Here is a 19977-nt window from a genome sequence, read left to right as displayed (position 1 = left end):
CCAGTTCTGCTCAGTCCAGCAGTAGCACTAGCACTAGCACCAGCACTAGCACAACCATGTCTCCTAATCAGGATACTACTGGCACTTGTCACATGACACAACGGAAAAGGACCCACACGCAAACGTCAAGCGAGAAGGATAACTGTCGCCAGTGCAAGATACGAGGGGAAGTCAATATGTTCATAGAACTCGATATAAAACAGAACACAATGGTTGTGATATTGGTTTTATTTTTCAATATAGTCTCCCTGAACCTCGATGCATTTTGCCCATTTGTCTTTGAGACTGTCTATGCCCTTGAAATAGAAGTCTTCAGATTGGTCCCTCAGCCACGCCTCTGTTGTTGCCTTGAGGTCATCATCATTGGCAAATCTTGTTCCACGCAAGTGAGATTTCAAATTGCGAAACAGATAGTAGTCGCTGGGGGCCAGATCTGGACTGTATGGGGGATGGTTTAGTTGTTCGAAGCCACATTGTTGAAGAGAAGCTTGTGCAACACGGCTCTTGTGGACTGGTGCATTGTCGTGGAGAAGCATGACTCCAGCTGTCAACTTCCCACGCCTCTTCTCTTTGATGGCCGCTCTCAATCTTTTCAACAAGTCAGCATAGTGAGCCCCTGTGATCGTAGTTTTAGGTGGTTTATAGTCTATGAGAATCACACCCTTTGAATCCCAGAAAACGGTTGCCATGATCTTGCCAGCAGAAGGTTGTGTTTTGAACTTCTTGGGTGCAGGAGAATGCTTGTGCTTCCACTGCATGGATTCTTGTTTGGTTTCGGGATCCCAGTGATGAATCCGGGTTTCATCCCCAGTAACCAGACGAGCATGAAAGTTATCAGGATCAGCGTTGTAGATGTCCAACAGCTCACGACTGGATTCAACTCTCTGGTGACGATCATGTGCATTTAGGTTACGAGGGACCCATCTTGCGGATACCTTGGACATGTGCAGGTGTTCATGGATCACTGTGCAAACACTTCCATGTGAAATGCCGTTGGATCCGGGCAATTGTATCTTCTGTAATGGCTTCAGAAGGTCTTCCTGGCCGTGGGTCATCTTCCAAGGAGCTGCGACCTCGCTTAAACTCAGCTGACCATTTTGCCACAGTGGAATATTGAGGGGCTTCCTCGCCATACACATAGATCATGCGTTTGTGGATTTCGGTTGCATTCACACCTTCTTTAGTGAGAAACTTGATAACTGCACGAAACTCAGTTTTGGAGGTTTCCATGATTTGTGCAGGGTAATCGTCTTTTAAAGGCTCTAACTCTCAAGTAAATGCTCGAGGAAGGTTGGGTATCAGTATACAGAGTCACAGATGAATCAACTCAATAATGACACCAATGACAACATCACCAAGGATATATCAGCACCCACTTCTATGAACTTATTGACTTCCCCTCGTAACATACGACAGCAATGCTGATCACCACAAAAGCCAATTTTTGGTTTGGATGCCAACACCAAAACAGTAGCTGTGAATACTAGGTGCATTTGACATGTCTTGACATTCATGTTAAACGCATCATCCATCTGAAATACATATCGTACTACTATCCTGATCACAATCATCCCATAACAAAGCCATCATCAGCAAAAAAAACCACCTCGGAAACAATATGCATATGTCTGTCCTTTATTGCAGTAAAACATCAACGTAATGTATATAACATAATAAAAAAGAAATAATAACGCCTGAGCGGGAATCGACCCACTTCATTTGATACACCTTTCCCTCTACACCACTTAGGGTAACGCTTTGTCATAATAACATAGTTATAATCAAGGCTAATCACAAAGAATTAAAACAAAAAGAATTGGTGAGTTATAACCTGCCATAACAGTATGTGTGGTGGCCGAATTTACTGATTCAATATATTGCATAGGATTTGAATATCCTATTATTATTATTATGTATGTATTATCTATGTATTATTTTACATTCAATTTGATATTTACCTTTTCCACCCTGTCGAGATTACGACAGCTCCTTAGCCACGTGTGCTCCGTTGTAACGCCCATGTCTTCACTTTAAGATTCCGACCTTCAAGGATAAAGTCACCCCCTTCCCCTTTGCTTGTATGTCCGTCCACTCGACGACAGTACCTTCTTCCCCTTTGCTTGTATGTCCACTCGACGACAGTACCTCCTTCCCCTTTGCTTGTATGTCCACTCGACGACAGTACCTCGGTACCTCGCTGCGGAACTCCTGTCCACATTCACCACAGGAATACCAGTCCTCAATCATCCGGGCAACGTGGTTGTAGGGAGTGCCATCACAACCTATCCACTGTCTTCCCTGCCCCAACCCTGCTTGATGACCTAGTGCTGTTATCCGTGAGTGTTGTGGTAGGCGGAAATTGTGGATGGTGAGAGTCGACAAGACAATATGGATCAGACGTGGTCTTAAAACCCCCTAGATCAATGACCTCAACTTCACCCTTAGCAATACTGTCACTCATGGTTTCATCCGGGTTTGGTTGCGACAATGTCTGCAGAACATGTTTTATCTCAGACTGGATGAAAACATTAGTGTATTGCCACAGGTGTTGTTCACATGCTGAACTCATATCATTTAATTCAGTAGTGCAGTTAGCATCAGACACTGTGTAGAGCCAGTAAAAGGGTGAATGTTGTTGTGCGGGTTTTGTATGGCAATGGCATGGGTCATGATACTGCATTTTGAAGCTTGAAGCTAAGTACAACCCTCTACCTTTTCTGTAGGACCTGGTTATTATCAAAGTAAATACAAACACTGCCTTCAGTGGACAATCTATTGGGGACGTTAGTTCCTCTCTCTATCCATTTCCGTATAGTCGTGTAAGTGCCACAAGGACTTGTACTGTGATGGAGTTGATGTGCACTTTCGTTGCCTGAGATAAAGTAGGGAAACATGTTTGAAACGAAGGCCAATGGCGTGACTATGCTGGGTGACACAAGAAAGTACATGTGATCAACGACTGTACACAGTACGCGCAAGGACTTGTCAGATTCTTCATTATCCAATGCATTCACATTGACATTAGCAAACGCTGTAAGAAATTCTAGCAACAGTGAATGTCTTTCTTTTAGTCACGGTGTCAACGCATAATTATGATGAAAAAACATCCCTTTGGTAATGCCTACATATCTCTGTGATGTCTGTTTGTATGCCGTTCCTCGCAAGTTTCCCCACTAACTCGCACAGATTGTTTATTTGTTCTTCACTGAGCCTGTCATTGTCAGTTGCTGTATTAATTGTCTCAATGGCGATGTCTTCTGGTGGGTGATAATTGTGGTTGGATGAAATGTTCCTTCATATAAGCTATGCAGGATGTGCATATATACGTTGATTTTACTTTTAGGTAGCCCAATTTTAAATGTGTGTCATGGATGGGCTTGACCCGTTTCTTTGAGGAAATTGTAGAAACACTGAACGATTAATATTTATTTTGTGCAAAAAGGTCATGACGGCTGCAACTGCACTTCCTGTTGTTGCAGCTGTAACAAGAAGATAATACACAGACGTGTCACTAATTTTTCTTTTGTTAATTACATGTATCACAATTTACATTTATCAGTTACGTTTATTTTGAATGCATGTGTACTTGTTTTCATGATTGAAAGTTCCTTTCCAACTGCTGTACTGTGTTCTGTCATGTATGCGATTTTCACAATGTGGAAATGGTCCTGAGAGCACACCATAGCTATTTCACGGTTTCCGACCCCTACATCGCATTACGTCCCCTTGCGGAAGTTTGTGTGCCAATCAAGTGGCAGTTCCGGTTTGGGTGCAGAGGGGAAAGATCGTTCCCCTAGGTGAGTGACATAAATGTACATACAAACATTAACTAAGCATGTTGACGGGCATAATTGCGCAAAATGGCGAGGCAGGTCATATTTACTTCGGACCAGTCGACCAAAATGCGGTAAATTCCCGGTGTTTGCATAACTAGCTGTTGTAAGGTGATGCAAACTGTACATTGCTCGCCCGTGTAGTGGAAAACGCGCGTTTTTATGCCCATAGCGAGCTCGTTCCATCCCTAAGATTAGGGATAATCACCGGAATGACCCATTATCCTTGTTTGTAGTGGTGCCCTGACTCTGTTCAATATTCCATGACAGGATGTAATTTGAGCCTTCTCACATGTTTACACTTGCAAGAATCAGAGTTACCTCCCATGGGTGCGGAGAAGTAGAACCTGGTCCAACACCGGAAAAAAAACCCACAGTGCTTATGCACAGTGGTTGTCACATTGTCACGCTCGTTGAACTTGACAATCTTCTTCCGTTTCCGATCATAGAAGTGGACCTCCCTATCAATAATCAGCCTGTTGATGCTCATTTTCGGTCTTTTCCCCGAATTCCGGGCCTGCACAAACATCTCCGAGAGGGCACTTCTATTCTCCCTTATCTTTTGCCGAAAATCCCCCGTTACCCTTAAATTAGAATCTGAATTGACCTTTTCACGGCTCCGCATGAAAATGTCACTCTTGTTTCTCGACAGAAGAAATTTGACGATGATATCGTTATTTCTCTTTTTGGGATTGAGCCTATGGGCCCTTTCGATAATGATATCCTCAGTCTGTATTTACCGTATCCAGTTTGTCTCGAATCATGTCCCTTACTTTATTTTCACTTTTTGTGCAGAGTTTCATCTTTCTCTACCTCTATTCCATGAAACGGCAAGTTATTTCTTCTATTTCGGCACTCCAGATCTTCCAACTTTTCTTCCATTTTCGAGAGTGTTCGTTGTAACTGCAGGTTTGTTTGCACGAGGGACTCACGTTCAGATCACGTGCAGATTGGACGCCATCTTGTCAACCCTTACATTTAGCTCTTTACAGTTCTCGCTCATAATTTTCACATCATTTTTCAGTTCTCTTAATATCAAGATAGCCTCACTGTCCCTAGTCGCAAGTTCAGCATTGCCACTGTCACCTACTGCTAGAGTGTGCTGTACCTGTTGTAGTCGGGTGGTCGGGCCGGGGTTGGACTCGACGTCTCCACTTAGAAGGCTTAACCATGTTACGCTGAGCAAGTTAATAACCCTCAAAAATGTGAAAATGCCCTCTTCTTAATAAAATACCGTCCAATGTCCTTCTGGACTTATTTGGCTGCATAAAACGGCCTGTTCGTGCCCTGTACTGGACAAGGCAGTCTCCCATCATCGGATGTATGTATGTATGTACCTATGTATCTATGTATGTATCTATGTATGTATGTATCTATATATCTATGTATCTATCTATGTATGTATGTATATATATATATATCTATGTATGCATCTATGTGCGTATCTAGACATCTCTCTATCTATCTGTGTGCGCACATGTGCGTATGTGCGTATGAGATATTTCCTCTATACATTTAACATTCGGTATGTATGTATGTATGTATGTATGTATGTATGTATGTATGTATGTATGTATGTATGTATGTATGTATGTATGTATGTATGTATGTATGTATGTATGTATGTATGTATATTCAGGTAGGTGGGTAGGTAGGAACGGAGGTAGGTACGTACAAAATATAAAAAGAAACAAAACAAAAAACCCAACAACATTACAGGTGTTAAGTCATAATTACAAACAATGCTTGTATTTCAAACCTGTATCTTCAGAGAGATTGTAGCCGTTACAGTATGACTTCATTACATATACATTATGACGTCACAGTAGAGGGACAAGTTCAAAGCTTACAGTGGTTTTACTTTGGTTTGAACTTATCTATGAAGTAGTTTTCTTCTAAAATTCGTTTTAGTTTGTCTGAATTTTTAACTTAATAAAAAAGGAAACGTTATGAATTTAATATCCTTTCCTTTGGCATAGACATCTAGATGCTAATTCAGTGGGATACATCGGGTTTCAGGTGACTTTATTTGTTGTTTATGGACACGAACCCGGGCTCTCATATTTTCTGATTGAGCAATATACTGTTCATTACTGCCTGCGTCATTACAACCTGACAGCTCAAAGGTACTGTGACAGCTCATGTTGTTGATGACTGGATTGTCTAGTCCAGACTCGATTATTTACAGACCGCCGCCATATACCTGGAATATTGCTGAGTGCGGCGTAAAACAAAACTCACGCACTCACTATGTATAACAAATCAGACAACACAAAGGCAAAAATGAAAGAGCATGAGCAAAATAAATGCTGTCAGTTTTAACATTTACCGAACCAGCTTAGTTATCTAAATTTATGAACTAACTGCAATCTCTACAATCTTTTAGCTACCCAAGAGATGGAATCACAATAGGTGTACAGGATATTCTATCGGGTAACTAGATTTTGAGAAAACATTCGTGTGGGATAAAATCTGTATTCCGAAATCAAAACGAGGTCATACCATGTGTGTCCACGTTAACACATTTACGACAGTAGTTTACGCCGGAAATTAGTCATTAACTCTCTCTTTCTCTCTCTCTCTCTCTCTCTCTCCCTCTCTCTCTCCCTCCCTCCCCTCTCTCGTGGTCGTATATACCTCTTGTAGGTCCATGTTAACACACCCGAATTTAATGAAACTATTTAGATTATGACGTCAATAGATAATGATACGCTAACCAGTGTTTGGTAAAACCGTCTTAATGATGTCATTTCCTAACTTAAATGGTGCATTAAGGATTTAACGCATCACAAGGGTCGGATGTAGACATTTGTAAATGGAGCAATGATACAATCGTATCCTGCAGCTGATTTTATCATAGTAAATAGTAGTAAATATTAGTAAATACCAGCACAGGGACACTGAAACATACAACGTGACGCATTCGTGATATCATATCGCATAGTCAAAAATATCCACAGTTCGCAGAAAAGCAAGGTTTTATGGAAACCGACTCCCTTTCATTCTTATAAGGAATAAGCCGCATAGTAAACTGAATGGTCGCCTTATCCCTTCAATGCCCACACAAGCAGCAGTCTTTTCCGGGGATTTTCTCAAGCAAACTGATTACGACAGCTTGTAGGTGCATGTTCGTCAAAATACACTGCTGTAAATAACCGCTCACAAATGAGTACAATAGACATGCGTTTTTGTAAAATCACCAGCATGACGTGGTGGTAGAGGAACACTACGTGGTACGCCTATTCCGTGCATGTGTTCTTTTCAGGAATGTATTGATATCGACAACTTAGGATTCCCCGAGAATCACATGCGGAGAGCGTTTGACTCATATATCCTGACTCTACGCTATGCAAATGTCACTTGTGCAAATAACTTCCTGGTAGGGAAAACCACTCGTCACGACTTACTGGTAAACACATATAAGATGATCCACGACCTGACAAATGACCCCAATTTGCATACTTGGGAACGCCCCACAGAACGATCCACTTGAAACAAGAGGGAGACAGGTTGTCTGATAAATATCGAGAAGTTCATTTTCCCCGTGCGTTTCAGGCATGAATTGTTATAGCACACTCGATTTGGAAACAGGTACAGTCCCAACGAATTGAATCAACACAATATACTGAGCAAATATGTTTAGGACCACCGATCCATTTCACGAAGCAAATGACATTTTCCTGGGGTTTTTTAAACAACATTGTTCAATAGCTAAAATGCTTGTCAATGCCCCAATCATTTACTTGTCTTCGTCTTAACTAAAGGTTAGCGTGGAATATCATGATCAGTATCTTTTGACTGAAATTGCAGTCTTATTATTCGAAGGAATATGCGGTGTTGATTTCATGTCACGGTTAGCATGTATGGCACGTGCATAATCGTCAAGCTACCTGTAGCAGCCAAGTGTACTCGCCCAATTCGTTGTACCGCCTCTCTTGTCACAAATGCGTTTAGTGCGCAGGATCATCTAATATGTGTCTAGCAGTACATAGGCTTTCGGTGTCGTTGGATAAGAAATTATAGAAATATGCTATAATTGATCAAGATTTAATAATGACGATGTTTATATTGTGATGTAGTTATAATGTGTGTTTGTCACTACAAGAATGGAAGTAGTAAAATATTTCACATCCTCAGCTGTGTTGGCAATAATTAACACAATGACGGTGTAGGCAATTAGGGTATGCTCGTACATTTCGCTGCAGATATATTATCTATGATAGGTCTGATTATGAAAACATAATTTAAAACTTGTTATAATGCCACTGAGGACACTGGTATTTTTGGAACCCTGAGTTATAAAAGCTTCACGAGAAATATTGTAACGAGTCGGTTGGTACGGATATATATCATTGAAAACGTCCCCATGCTGCCTGTAGTGATTTTCATTTGACTATCATGTCAAATATATCTATATGAAAAGAACTTACTTAATCACTCCCTGATATATCTTTCGAGTGAATTAACACCGATCTCAGCCCTTTGCAGCATTCCTGGAACGTCGTGTGTCACAAGGGGATTCGCATGTTGAGACCCTGGCCCAGATGCAAGCTGTTTTACACCAGAAGAGTCAGGAGGCTAACAGGGGGTATAAGGAGAGTGTTAGCTGCCGTGTTCTCATTTGGAGGCTGCGTTCGGTATTGACCTTGAATCATGTAAGACTCGCAGATTGTTTACATTCACCAATAAAATCGAGGTCAAAGGATTATACAGGTCAGAAAAAAAAAACGTTTCTATCCTGGCCACCGCGAGAGATTTCTAAACGCAATGAAAACTGGAACACAACCACATCTGTCCCGTTTACTTTAATCACATGCATCCGTTACTAGAGTGAGTGAGTGAGTGAGTTTACTTTTACGCCGCTTTTAGCAATATTCCAGCAATATCACGGCGGGGGACACCAGAAAATGGGCTTCACACATTGTACCCATGTGGGGAATCGAACCCGGGTCTTCGGCGTGACGAGCGAACGCTTTAACCACTAGGCTACCTCACCGCCCCCGGTTACTAGAGGCATATTCAGTTGCAATATCAATATGAACCTGTTCTCCGCGCTGAAACTACCCGAAGCCCAGATATACTTATTTAGTGTGGTGTAACAAACGTTTCATGTTCACGCCGACTTCCCAACCACGTAGCAGCGTTTAAGCAGTAAGTTGTAATTGCTGAAACCATTGGATTGGATAAGCAATTATTGAAACATGCGATAATATTGATCATCATTTTATTATATCGATTAGTGTACATTCAGGTTTGCTTCTTTTCTCTACGAAACAGAATTACATAAGTTTGGTACGTAAAGTTAAGTAGAGAAGTTGTAAAATGTGCAACATTATTCTATTAATAAAATGTGTGTAAAAATATGTTGTACATAACATGTCAAAATTATGGGTGTTAATACTTTGACAGTGATTTATATTCCCGGCATTTACAAGATAATAGCACCCGCAAAACAAAGGATTATAAAAATGTAGACAGTAAACAACAGTGAAAATCACTCTAGAGAGACAGATAATTGTTAGTTTTGTCCCACTTTTTATGCAACAAATCGCTCAGCAATTATTGAGAGACACTACTGCTTAAAAATAAACACGAGTATGATATAAAAGATATGACATGAATACACAGCCTTGACACTATTAATGGTTGCTAAGGAACGGGCTGCTACGTAAAGTATAAAACTGTTCATATAGAAAAGTGTCTTTATAGCGTATTGTCTAAGCAGTGATATTAGTTTTAACTTTCAAGGTTAGCTTTAAGTCTGTTTGTTGTATTCTAGTTGTTTTACTGCTTGTAAAATATACACATAGTCCATATAAGTGTTAAATGTTGTCGGGATATGGCTGATGTACTGCTGATGTGACGTCAAATAATTATCTCACTTACTCATTCTATGTTGACTCAAGTAAAACAATGGTTGAAATGAAGGTTTTCATAGTGTCCTGTTTCAAACCTCAGTGGCACCACCCAACACCGACACGAAGCAAAGGCAGTTATATGTGATCTGGGTAGAGGGTGAGTGAGGTAGCTCTCAGTATGATATTGCCCCTTAAACTGTCTACAATGTCAAAGCTCGCTGAGACCAGTTGATGAACGGTTGTGGCCTGGACGAGCATTTCGTTTCTCACTCCAATTCGACGTATAATTTTTAAAAGGTATTCCTGCAACTGTCTTGGCTTTCTAAAGTTGCACAGGCTGTTATGTGTGATCCATTCCATTGTCCTCTAGATATTTCTCAACACGCCGAGTCCAGTAGTTTCTGTTCATGGTCCTAACCATGATGAAAGAACGCACGTTTATTCGTTCTTCTTTCGCTCATGTTGACTAACTGCCCATATGTTCTGGTAACTACAATCCACTGTCTCGCCACCGGGGATGTCCAGCCTGAATCATCGTTTACACGAAGTTTTCGGGTATATTGCACTACGCCCATAAACAGCGCATCGCTCCGTGGCGAAGAATTTTGACTGCAGAATCTTCACCTCTTCCCCATATATCCGCAAAATAGTCTAGAATCGGCCAAATCATCGAGTCGGAGAGCTTCGTGTATACATCGAAAGCCATTTCTCCAAGGTGATTGAATTTAGCGATAACTAAACCTCTGTTGGCTGACTTCACCGCACACCTCGTCATTGCGTTATAATTCAGATCTTTTGAGAGCATGATTCCCAGGTATTGGTATTGTGCGCAAACATCCAGTTCTATCTCCCCGAAATTGAGGGTGATTTCGGTGTGTGGCAGTGAGGGTCTCAGAAGTGGACTACCTTTGATTTATCCCTGTTCAATGACATTTGTTCTTATGGCACCAGCGTAGCAATAATCTATAATTCAGGTCATTTTCTGATTCGGCAATTAACACAATGTCGTCGGCATAGGCGAGAATAGAGATAACTTCATTTCCTATTTTCATTACGTACGACTCTTCCCTGTTCAAAAATAGTATCTAAGAGTTCATTAATATTTTTAAGATTAAAAAGCAGTGGTGATAAAACACATCCTTGTCTTAGTGCTCGGCTGACACAAAAAACTCCCCTATAGACACGTACAGGGGCGTTACAGTTGATGTAACACATGCACACACATGCACTTCCTCTCCACACACGGTGGCTGAATGGGTGAGATGGTTGAATCCGTGATTTTTTTAATAACTCAAAAACAACCGATAAGATTGCTCAGATGTGTTTTAAATCATGTATACACCAAAGTAATGCCAGTCCCGGTCATGCTGTAGTGGTTTCAGCTGTGATAATGCAACAACCAGCTGATCCCCGGCATTGAGTTGCAGGAGTCCGTGGATGTTGCTGGAGTATTCCAGGGAACCGCCGTCAATGACGTCATTCTTATTCTCAGACATTGTGTCAGCAAGAGCAGGTTGACTCGTCTGTTTTACTGCATCGTACCTCATTACGGAATGGTGAAAATCAATTTCGGTGTCATCTCGATGATTCTTCTCTGTGTAAAATTTAACGTGGCTGTACACAACGTACACCCCTGTGGCGGGAACTATAATACTGCCATTCTCATACTCCATTCCATTATACTTCAGTTGACGTCCCCCAGGTCCGACAAAGGGTGCCCAGTTTCGTATGGCTGTGTCATTTTGATTCTCTGGAATGAAATTGTTCACAGAGTCAGCAGAATTATTGCTTGTAATTCCTTAATTGCAGTGATATAAACGCACATCTGAAAAAAGTACCCATCGCCATGTTTGAGGTTTTGTTTGATGACAAAGCCACACTCCGCAAAATTGCAGTTACATGGTGCCGGTGTGAAAGTAATCGAGTCAGGACCAGACAATCAAGTGATTAACATCATGATCATCAATATCAGTTGTGGATGGACATGAGTCAACCATGTCGGTGAGCGTGGATACCCGATCCCATTTGCCGCCTCTTACGACAAGCATGAAGATCAATCTAACACAAATCTTCACGTTACATAATTACATGTCACATAAGCACATCAGATCAAACGTATATATGTATCGGATATGATTTAAATGTATTGGTTAGGATTAAATGTATCGGTTAGGACTACGTGAACGTCTTACCAATATGTCCATCGAAGTCAAGTCCAGGAAAGTATGCTATAGGTGTCAGGAGGTTCCAAAAGGTTGGAGATATTTTTGACTGACTTCCACCTGTAAAATGTAATTTTCATAAACATAGCAGTCAAAACACAGGCTAGGGCAACTGTAGAAAAGTGATCATAAGATATCAAACTATATATCCTCGTCTTTCAACGGGATGGTGGGGTAGCTTAGTCATGCCTGAGGCTAGGGTCCGATTTCCCACATGGGAACAATGTGTGGACCCCATTTCTGGTGCCCTCCACTGTTATATTGCTGGAACATTCAAGCGGCGTAAAATCATACTCATTCACTCGTCTTTGAACTCATTGTTCCTTTTAGCGATGGTAAGAAACCTTTTAAATGTTTATATCCAACGGAAACTTGACAGGTGAATGTTTTGGATATATCAGAATAGAAAATAAGAACTGTTATGATTTGATCTGCTCACCTTTCTGTTTGGAATTACCAGTATCATCGTCATTTATTTTCTTCAGTTGCTCATCGTATATCTGTATAATGATCAAATTAGTGCTTTAGTTCAGTTAACTGTAGGTTCAGACAAGCTTAATCTATTCGTGAACACCTGGTGTCACCGCCAATACTAAGTGAATCATTCCTTCACAGGAAAAAGATCTCTTTTTTCTAAGGATATTTAAGACTAGGTACTCTTTGACATAAGTGTTGTATATTATAACACAAGGGATTCCATGAAAACACACGTTCCTTTTTAAATGAACAATAGAAACCTTGATGTTTACAGACAAAAAAAATGTACGTCTAACATTCTTGGTGAAAGGTTAAGGAATGTCCAAATCATGTGTCTTCTTACCATGCCAATTTCTTGCTTCAATTTGTTTGTGTTTGGAGCCATTATGTTTTGATTGTTGGACACCACACAACAAATAACCGTTATACCCACTGCTATGTTCAACACAAGAAGTAGCACACAGCCAGCCTGCTGGAGCTGTTTCATTCTTAACGCTTTATGCCTTTCGATCCAATCCATTCTGTAACAAAAAATAGAAACATTTATTGTACCACCCAGGGACACGAGCTAACTAATGAGAAAGAGAGAGGTGTGTGTGTGTGTGTGTGTGGGGGGGGGGGGGGGGGGGGGGGGAGACAGAGAGAGAGAGAGAGGTTATGTATAATGGTTATGTATAATGCATTTGAAGAGCAGCACACGGCAGTACTGGCCTGTCATACACAGTCTCTGAAGCACATATATCCAAGAAAGCCCACGCAGGTCTAGAGAACGTGGCAAGTCTAGATTTCCTTTGCTTCTGAAAATGAAGAAGGTCTCAGGGCCCCTTTTCATTACTAGTACACTTTATAGTTTGATACTATGAACGTTTTTACTGTAAAACATGTTCAGTTCTTAGAATATATATCCTAGTCTATCGAGAGTACAAATTATACCCAAAAGGCTTTGTGAGATAGATAATGATGATATCAACCATGCAATATATATTTTATAAACCACAAGTACCTACATTCCACCAAGACTATCTCAGTGTCATCACACACGACTCAACCAATTTGGGATACGTCATGATGCATTTATGTATTCATGTCATCCTATATATCGTTGCTACACTTGTTCCCACTTAATCAACACTTAATCTGTCATCTCGTGATCCCTTTCACATTACCGTTTACTTTAAATTCTTCGATCCGATTTGGGATGTTACAGCTGTACAATGTCAGCTTGGTCATACCTATTTGTATATATATTGCTTGCGTGGGCTCCGGACTACGAAAGCAAAAAGAACAAGTCCTGGCATTGCCCCAGTATCTGGTCAAGCTCCCTTGAAAACTCCCGCCAAACAAGGGTAGTCCTATCGGGTACCCACCCATTGTCGAGTAAACAAAGGCACAAAGTAGACAACAGGGTGATAATAGAATTTGGTCAGTTTCTTTAGTATTGTTGCATTTTCACTACCAATGTAGGATGTTACGACCCGTGAAAATCCCGTAAAACTGATCTTCAGTAACCATTGCTTTATTGTAATTCAGGTCCCGGGATAGAATAGGCCTTCAGCAACCCATGCTTGCCATAAAAGGCGACTATGCTTGTCGTAAGAGGCGACTAACTGGATTAGGTTGTCAGGCTCGCTGACTTGGTTGATACATACCATTGCATCCCATCTGAGCAAATCCACCTCCATGCAGTTAATCACTGGACTTTTCTGATCCACACTCGATTATTTACATGCCGACGCAATATTGTTGGGGTATTGCTAAGTGCGGCGTAAAACTAATCTCACTCACTCACTAGTGTTACATTTAGACTTTAGCTTACAAATACCGGTTACAAAAAAATTGATTTATAAATTAATTTTCTAAAATTAGTCAATCACATCAGTACTATTTCAAAGTCCGCTAAATTGCCGCTAAATATTCCTATTTTCCATTGTCCGGTTTCCACAGGAAGTTGACTAATCCTAACTTTAAAAGACAAAGCCTCTCTAGATAATACGCAATAATATTCAGCTTCAATGTAGCTTTTTACTGAAAAACCCTTGGTTTAGATGAAATATTTTCTGTTTTAGAACTCTCTTTATGCGTATAGTAGTTCTCAAGATAAAGGTAAATTTTATCATCTGAAAACACAGTTGATAACCAGATATTTTACCAACATAACTATTACCTGCTTGTATATACACATTGTAATGTATAAGATCGATTCGTATGGCTCATTGTAAACAGTATAGTGCTTGTGAAATGAATTACATACAAGAAAAGAAATTTTAGTATTAATATTACCCAGTCCTTGGTCCCTTTACACATTAGTTTCAGATATAAAGACTTTCACCCTCCTTCTCAGAATAGCATAAATAATGGAGATTTTCTTTACCTGGAAACAGATTTCTAATCGATTTTAAGTGTAACTGTTTGACATAAGAGAACGTTTTAAAGCCCCTTATTGTATCTCCATGGACTCATATTGGGGCGCGTATCAATTATATAACACTGACATCTAATAGACCCAAAGGTCAGTTAGTGAGGTAAGCTAGGACTGGTGAAGTTTAACCCACAGTCTAAGATAACAATTATGTATGTTACATGACTTAACAGCAAAGCGTGGGTAGCACGTTACATGAAAACTGCGCATTATCATGTTCGATTGACGCACTGTTGAGTGCGTCTAGGTGAGTGTCCACCTTTATATCTATCTTACACTGCTAAACAAATAACAAATGTTTGCTTGTTACTCACTGTGACAAGATGGACCGTACGTACAAAACTTCTCGTGTAATATGGACATAATATTAGGCTTTTTGGGGGGAAAATGCCCAAAGTCTGTGAATAAAACAAAAGTACTTCCCTAGTCTATTTATAGATGTGACATTAACGCCCCCGGTCTGGCTCCTGGAGAGAAACACGATCACGTGACTCCGCAGCGGCGGCGACAGCTGTCGAGCGCTCTATTACGAATGTGAGGTCTGTCTATGTCAGTATCAGCTTGATAAAAAAGCCAACAGCTAGAAATACTATCGCGCTCTGAGCGACAACCATGGGGGAACACAGGCATATTGGGACAAATCCACTTGCAAATATAGTTTTGATTATCTCAGTGTATAACTTGAGAACGTTGCACGGAAGAAACATATGTTGTTAGACCTAAGTCGCACTCAGCAATACTCCATCTTTGTGGCGGCGATCTCAAAATAATCGATTCTAAGCCAGGCAATCCAGTCATCGATATACGCAACTGGGATACGAGTTGGCATGTGTCATCCGAGTCAGCGAGCCTGACCACCTGATCCCGTTAGTAGCCCCTTACGACAAGCATGGGTTACTGAAGATCAGTTCTAACCCGGATCTTCACAGTTATGGACCGGGTGAGCTGAACCTGAACAAAAACTCCTTTTAGGCAGGTAAATGTTTGAAGAAGACGCGGGCATTGTGACACCTTTCAAAAACAAAAGTTACTGTCATCCCCCACACTTTTTTTCTATTTTCATCAACAACCTTGCTAATGAAATTAATAATCTTGACTGTGGAGTGAGAATAGGGGATCGTGTTTTGAGCTTGTACTACAATAATAATGCCCTTATAGCGCCCGACGAATCGAGTTTACTATGTACGCTTGATGTAGTTGCCGCTTGGTGCTCGAAAAGGAGGATGCTTGTAAACAGCTAAATTTAAAGTTAACCATTATCGTCCAAATCAGACACATTTAAGCGAACGAATTTTCAAACACCACAAGGAGGTTGTATCTTGTTCAAATTCGTACACGTACTTAGGACTGTGGTTCCATGAACATTTAGATCTAAACTTTACTGTGAAGGAACTCGCTAAACCTGCTAATATGGCTCTAAGGCTGATTATCAGCAAGTTCAGATCCGTCGGTGGAATGCCATCAACAGTCTTCAATTCCCCGAGTTTCGATTATTGTGCTTATCAATTAACCGTTGCTGTTCACTACCTTGATATCGTTTGTACGTTTACGTAACAGATTGCCGAAATCCTTTCTGGCACTGACGCATTTGGCCCTGAAGTCTCTCTTCTGGTAAGGAGATATACAATTTAATTAACTACATACTTTCGGCACCGCACATCCCTTCATGTGGGCATGTAGATGTGTAAAATGTGTATTGTACATGATATAAGAGATTGTCTATAATATCGTGTATAATGTTACTGCTTTAGTTGTGCAAATTTGGTAAAGATGTTCTTTGGTATTCTGGTATTCAGGCATTGAAGAATGACGCATGTCCACTGCTTGACATGAATAAAATGGCTATTAATGTTCACATGTATTTTCTTTCATTTCCTTTAGTAATTAAGTACTATTACACGTAATTTGTACATTCAAATATGATAATACCAGCGTACATGTAAGAACAGCGAATTTGTTCAGCAACCGTACCATGCCGGCATTCCCTGAACAAACCAGTCACACTGCAGGGAACATTGACACTCGCAATACACAAGAAAACAAGGAAAGTTGTGGCTCCATTTAATACCGTACAGACAGACAGACAAACAGACAGACAGACTGCATGTCCTTCACTAATGTATATATGTTCGTATTGTATATTTTATGTTCATGTTTATAGGGGTTTTTGAAATACCTTTCCCAGCCTCTTACAGTCCAATAAAGAATCACTACACATAGTTTATTTTCTGACTTGTATATATATGCTTTACCTTATGAGATGAGACTAAAATGAAATATGTCTGTCTGACCCGTAATATTAATCAGATTGTGATTTTCAGCGCTTTAAAAAGTGCTTTTGTGTGGTGGAAATCAGCGCTATAATAATACATATTATCATGATAATTATGATTATTTTTATTACTTTTTTAAAAAAAACGATATCTTTAATGAGACACCATGAATATAATACATTCAAACTACATTGGGAGACTCAATAGTTCAACTGATTCAATCGTACTATCGCCCGAGCTATGTTCTGTCACAACCTGAGCATACGGTCGTTCAAAATGCAGTCTGCATAATAATGAACAATATGTCAATTCTTTCATATCAATACACTTAATGTGTTTTTCAAAGGAAGCCGTATTTGTTACAAAACATGTTGATTTAAATATACCTTTGTCACTAAAGAACTATTACAAGAAATGATTTATGTAAACTGAAGTGTAATTATAATTCATAAAGTGAACGTACTAGTGAATTTGCTTGAAAACGTATTTGTGATTGTCGGCTTGTGTAGTTTCATAACTTCAGCCATGAGACTATTTCATAGGAAATGCAAGGCTGGGCGGACGTATCTGTCGATGCAACCTATTCTAAGGATCGATGCCATTTATGTGAGACTGTTGTATCTTTCATCGCGTTTCCATGTCGGGTACGCCGGCTGAAAATTATGAAATTTAAGCATTTGTTCTAATTCAGCTTTACCCGCTGATTTTGAATATCTATAAGAAGTACACTCAACACCACAAACTCATTATGCAGGGATCAACTTGATTTTCTTCTTCTAGAATTATAAAAATGTGTTTCCGAATTGACTCTAGTTATAAATTATGTAGAGTAGTAAAACTGATTTAAGCTTCAGGCCAGTCTAAGTAAACTTATCCTCAGTACTTTTCGTTACACTCCACCACTGAGTCTAACAAAATGTTATGGGAGGTCGCGTCAGGTAACCTTTGAGATTGACCAATCAGATCACAGCTTATCACATCGCGAAAGTGCACATTCACACATACCTTTTGAACTTTATATCTCGAAAGGGTTCATACCCGAACGATTCCGAATGCTATTTAGCGAACGCTCGCTTCCGGGCGATGCACACGGCTTACGTACAACCATGACAACGGTGAGTAAACAGTCGCTGAAAATGGTGTTTTTGGCAATATTCAAGGATGTCATCTTGCGGAAATATTAGCTAATGGTAGCCATGTCAACAGAAACTCCAAAGCGTATATATTGCCGGTCAAATAATTGTGTTATATGCGGATTTTTGTTTGTGGAGAGATCTGTGTCAGTGAGCTCAATATTTTGAAAGTACCTCCGACTCCCAAATACTAGCTGTTGTCTGATTGGTTAAATCTATTTAACCGTCTCGCGTTTGATTGGATGGTCATTGGTCGGTCAAAGGTTACCTGACGCGACCTTCTACTAGGTTTTGTTAGACTCAGTAGTGGAGTGTAACGAAATACACTGAGACTAAGTTTACTTAGACTGGCTTCAGGCTTTCATGAAATATATTCACAACTGCAGAACACTTTCATTATTTTCATCTTCTATTTATCCGTCCACCCCACTCCTTTCCACTTATGTGCTGATTTAAATGGGACATGACAAATATGGTCAGAAAAATAGTATGGCCTCGTTGTCGACAGTCAGTGTTCACAATACAGTATAGCTCCAACCTTGTTTCCATGAATCCGTTACATCTGAGAATACGTTTGATCAGATTGAACTTGCATCCTAACTTATTGTTAACTGACCGTTATCGTAAGTCTTAATGCAACAGGAAGGAAACACGTCAGCGCAACAGGAAGGAAACACATTTCCGAGAAACATCGACAGCATAGTTAGCTGTGACATCAATCTTTCCCATTTCTTGTTTTGCCGGTATTGTAGTCGATCGTGACGTTCCGCGAAACTGGCTGAACAGCATCATGTAATATTAAATGGCTTATGACATAAATCAAGAGCATCTGAAACAACCACGTGCTATACGTTGACGAGACTGATGTCCAATCATAAAAACTACATCCCTTAAGAATCATAGCTCAAAACAACAGTTATGGTCCAGTGCACAGATACCACATGCGCTCACACACAGAGACTGAAATTGACAAAATGCCACAATGATGTAATGTTTGCACTGACGGTATCATACTATGATTCATCGATGATAATCTAAAACAGAAGCGTCTGATCAGATAGAATTTATAAAATCTAAAAATAGATTCCGAATGGAACCGAATTCGTTTACGTACCTTATATGGAAACGTCTGCCATTGATGTAATCAAGTGAACGTTAGGGAATGCCAGACAAAAGGCATAGTCTCTGAAATCATTGTTTCCACAGCAACAGCGAACTCTACACAAATTGGAAAGGACTCCGGATGACGGGAGTACTCAGAAGTCAAGACAAATTATAATGGGTCTATTCACGGACTGTAGTTGAAAGAAACACGTATGTTTCTCCATATCGGTCGTCCCCGTTCTAGTCCCTACACTCAAGGATGGCTTCAGTGGAAGTAGCGATTCTCAGAAAATTCGTGCTATTTATAGAAGCATTACGTAACGTCGAGCGTGTTGTTGGCAAACTGTTAAGCAAATATTTTCCCCTTCAACATTCAGTCCTGCGCATACATGTCCACGGTAGACTAGGCCTTCAGCAATCCATGCTTGCCATAAAAGGCGACTATGTCGTAAGAGACGACTAACGGGATCGGGTGGTCAATCTCACTGACTTGGTTGATACATGTCATCGGTTCCCATTTGCGCAGATCGATGCTCATGTTGTTGACCACTGGATTGTCTGGTCCAGATTATTTGCAGACTGCCGTCATATAGCTGGAATATTGCGGCGTAAAACTAAACTCACTCATTCACTCACATTTGAGGCAGTGTGTGTGACT

General features: G+C 40.3%; 1 protein-coding gene across 5 annotated transcripts; it reads right to left on the bottom strand.

Annotated features, from left to right (window-relative positions):
• Positions 1-9040: 9040 nt before the first annotated feature.
• LOC137281550 (tumor necrosis factor-like) lies at positions 9041-19595 on the bottom strand. Of its 5 annotated transcripts, none has more exons than XM_067812849.1 (5): positions 19330-19595; positions 12734-12911; positions 12353-12413; positions 11884-11973; positions 9041-11441 (listed from the first exon to the last, which is right to left on the bottom strand). In XM_067812849.1, the coding sequence occupies exons 2-5, from the start codon at positions 12908-12910 to the stop codon at positions 11017-11019; spliced, it is 753 nt and encodes a 250-aa protein (XP_067668950.1). In that variant the 5' UTR covers position 12911; positions 19330-19595; the 3' UTR covers positions 9041-11016. The 5 variants fall into 5 exon arrangements, with proteins under 5 accessions (XP_067668950.1, XP_067668952.1, XP_067668955.1 ...); XM_067812851.1 differs by having other exon boundaries at positions 12824-12911; positions 19330-19589; XM_067812854.1 differs by lacking the exon at positions 19330-19595 and adding an exon at positions 15124-15329.
• Between the last annotated feature and the right edge of the window lie 382 nt (positions 19596-19977).

The sequence above is a fragment of the Haliotis asinina genome, chromosome 4 (assembly GCF_037392515.1).
Source record: "Haliotis asinina isolate JCU_RB_2024 chromosome 4, JCU_Hal_asi_v2, whole genome shotgun sequence".
Classification (NCBI taxonomy): Eukaryota; Metazoa; Mollusca; class Gastropoda; order Lepetellida; family Haliotidae; genus Haliotis; species Haliotis asinina.
This window is presented reverse-complemented; position numbering and strand designations above follow the sequence as displayed.

Coding starts and splice junctions, on each gene's coding strand:
- LOC137281550 (XM_067812849.1), bottom strand. CDS start 12,910: ATGGATTGGATCGAAAGGCATAAAGCGTTAAGAATGAAACAGCTCCAG. Junction 12,414..12,733: donor TGAAGCAAGAAATTGGCATG/GTAAGAAGACAC, acceptor ATCATTATACAG/ATATACGATGAGCAACTGAA. Junction 11,442..11,883: donor TGACTTCGATGGACATATTG/GTAAGACGTTCA, acceptor ATTTCATTCCAG/AGAATCAAAATGACACAGCC.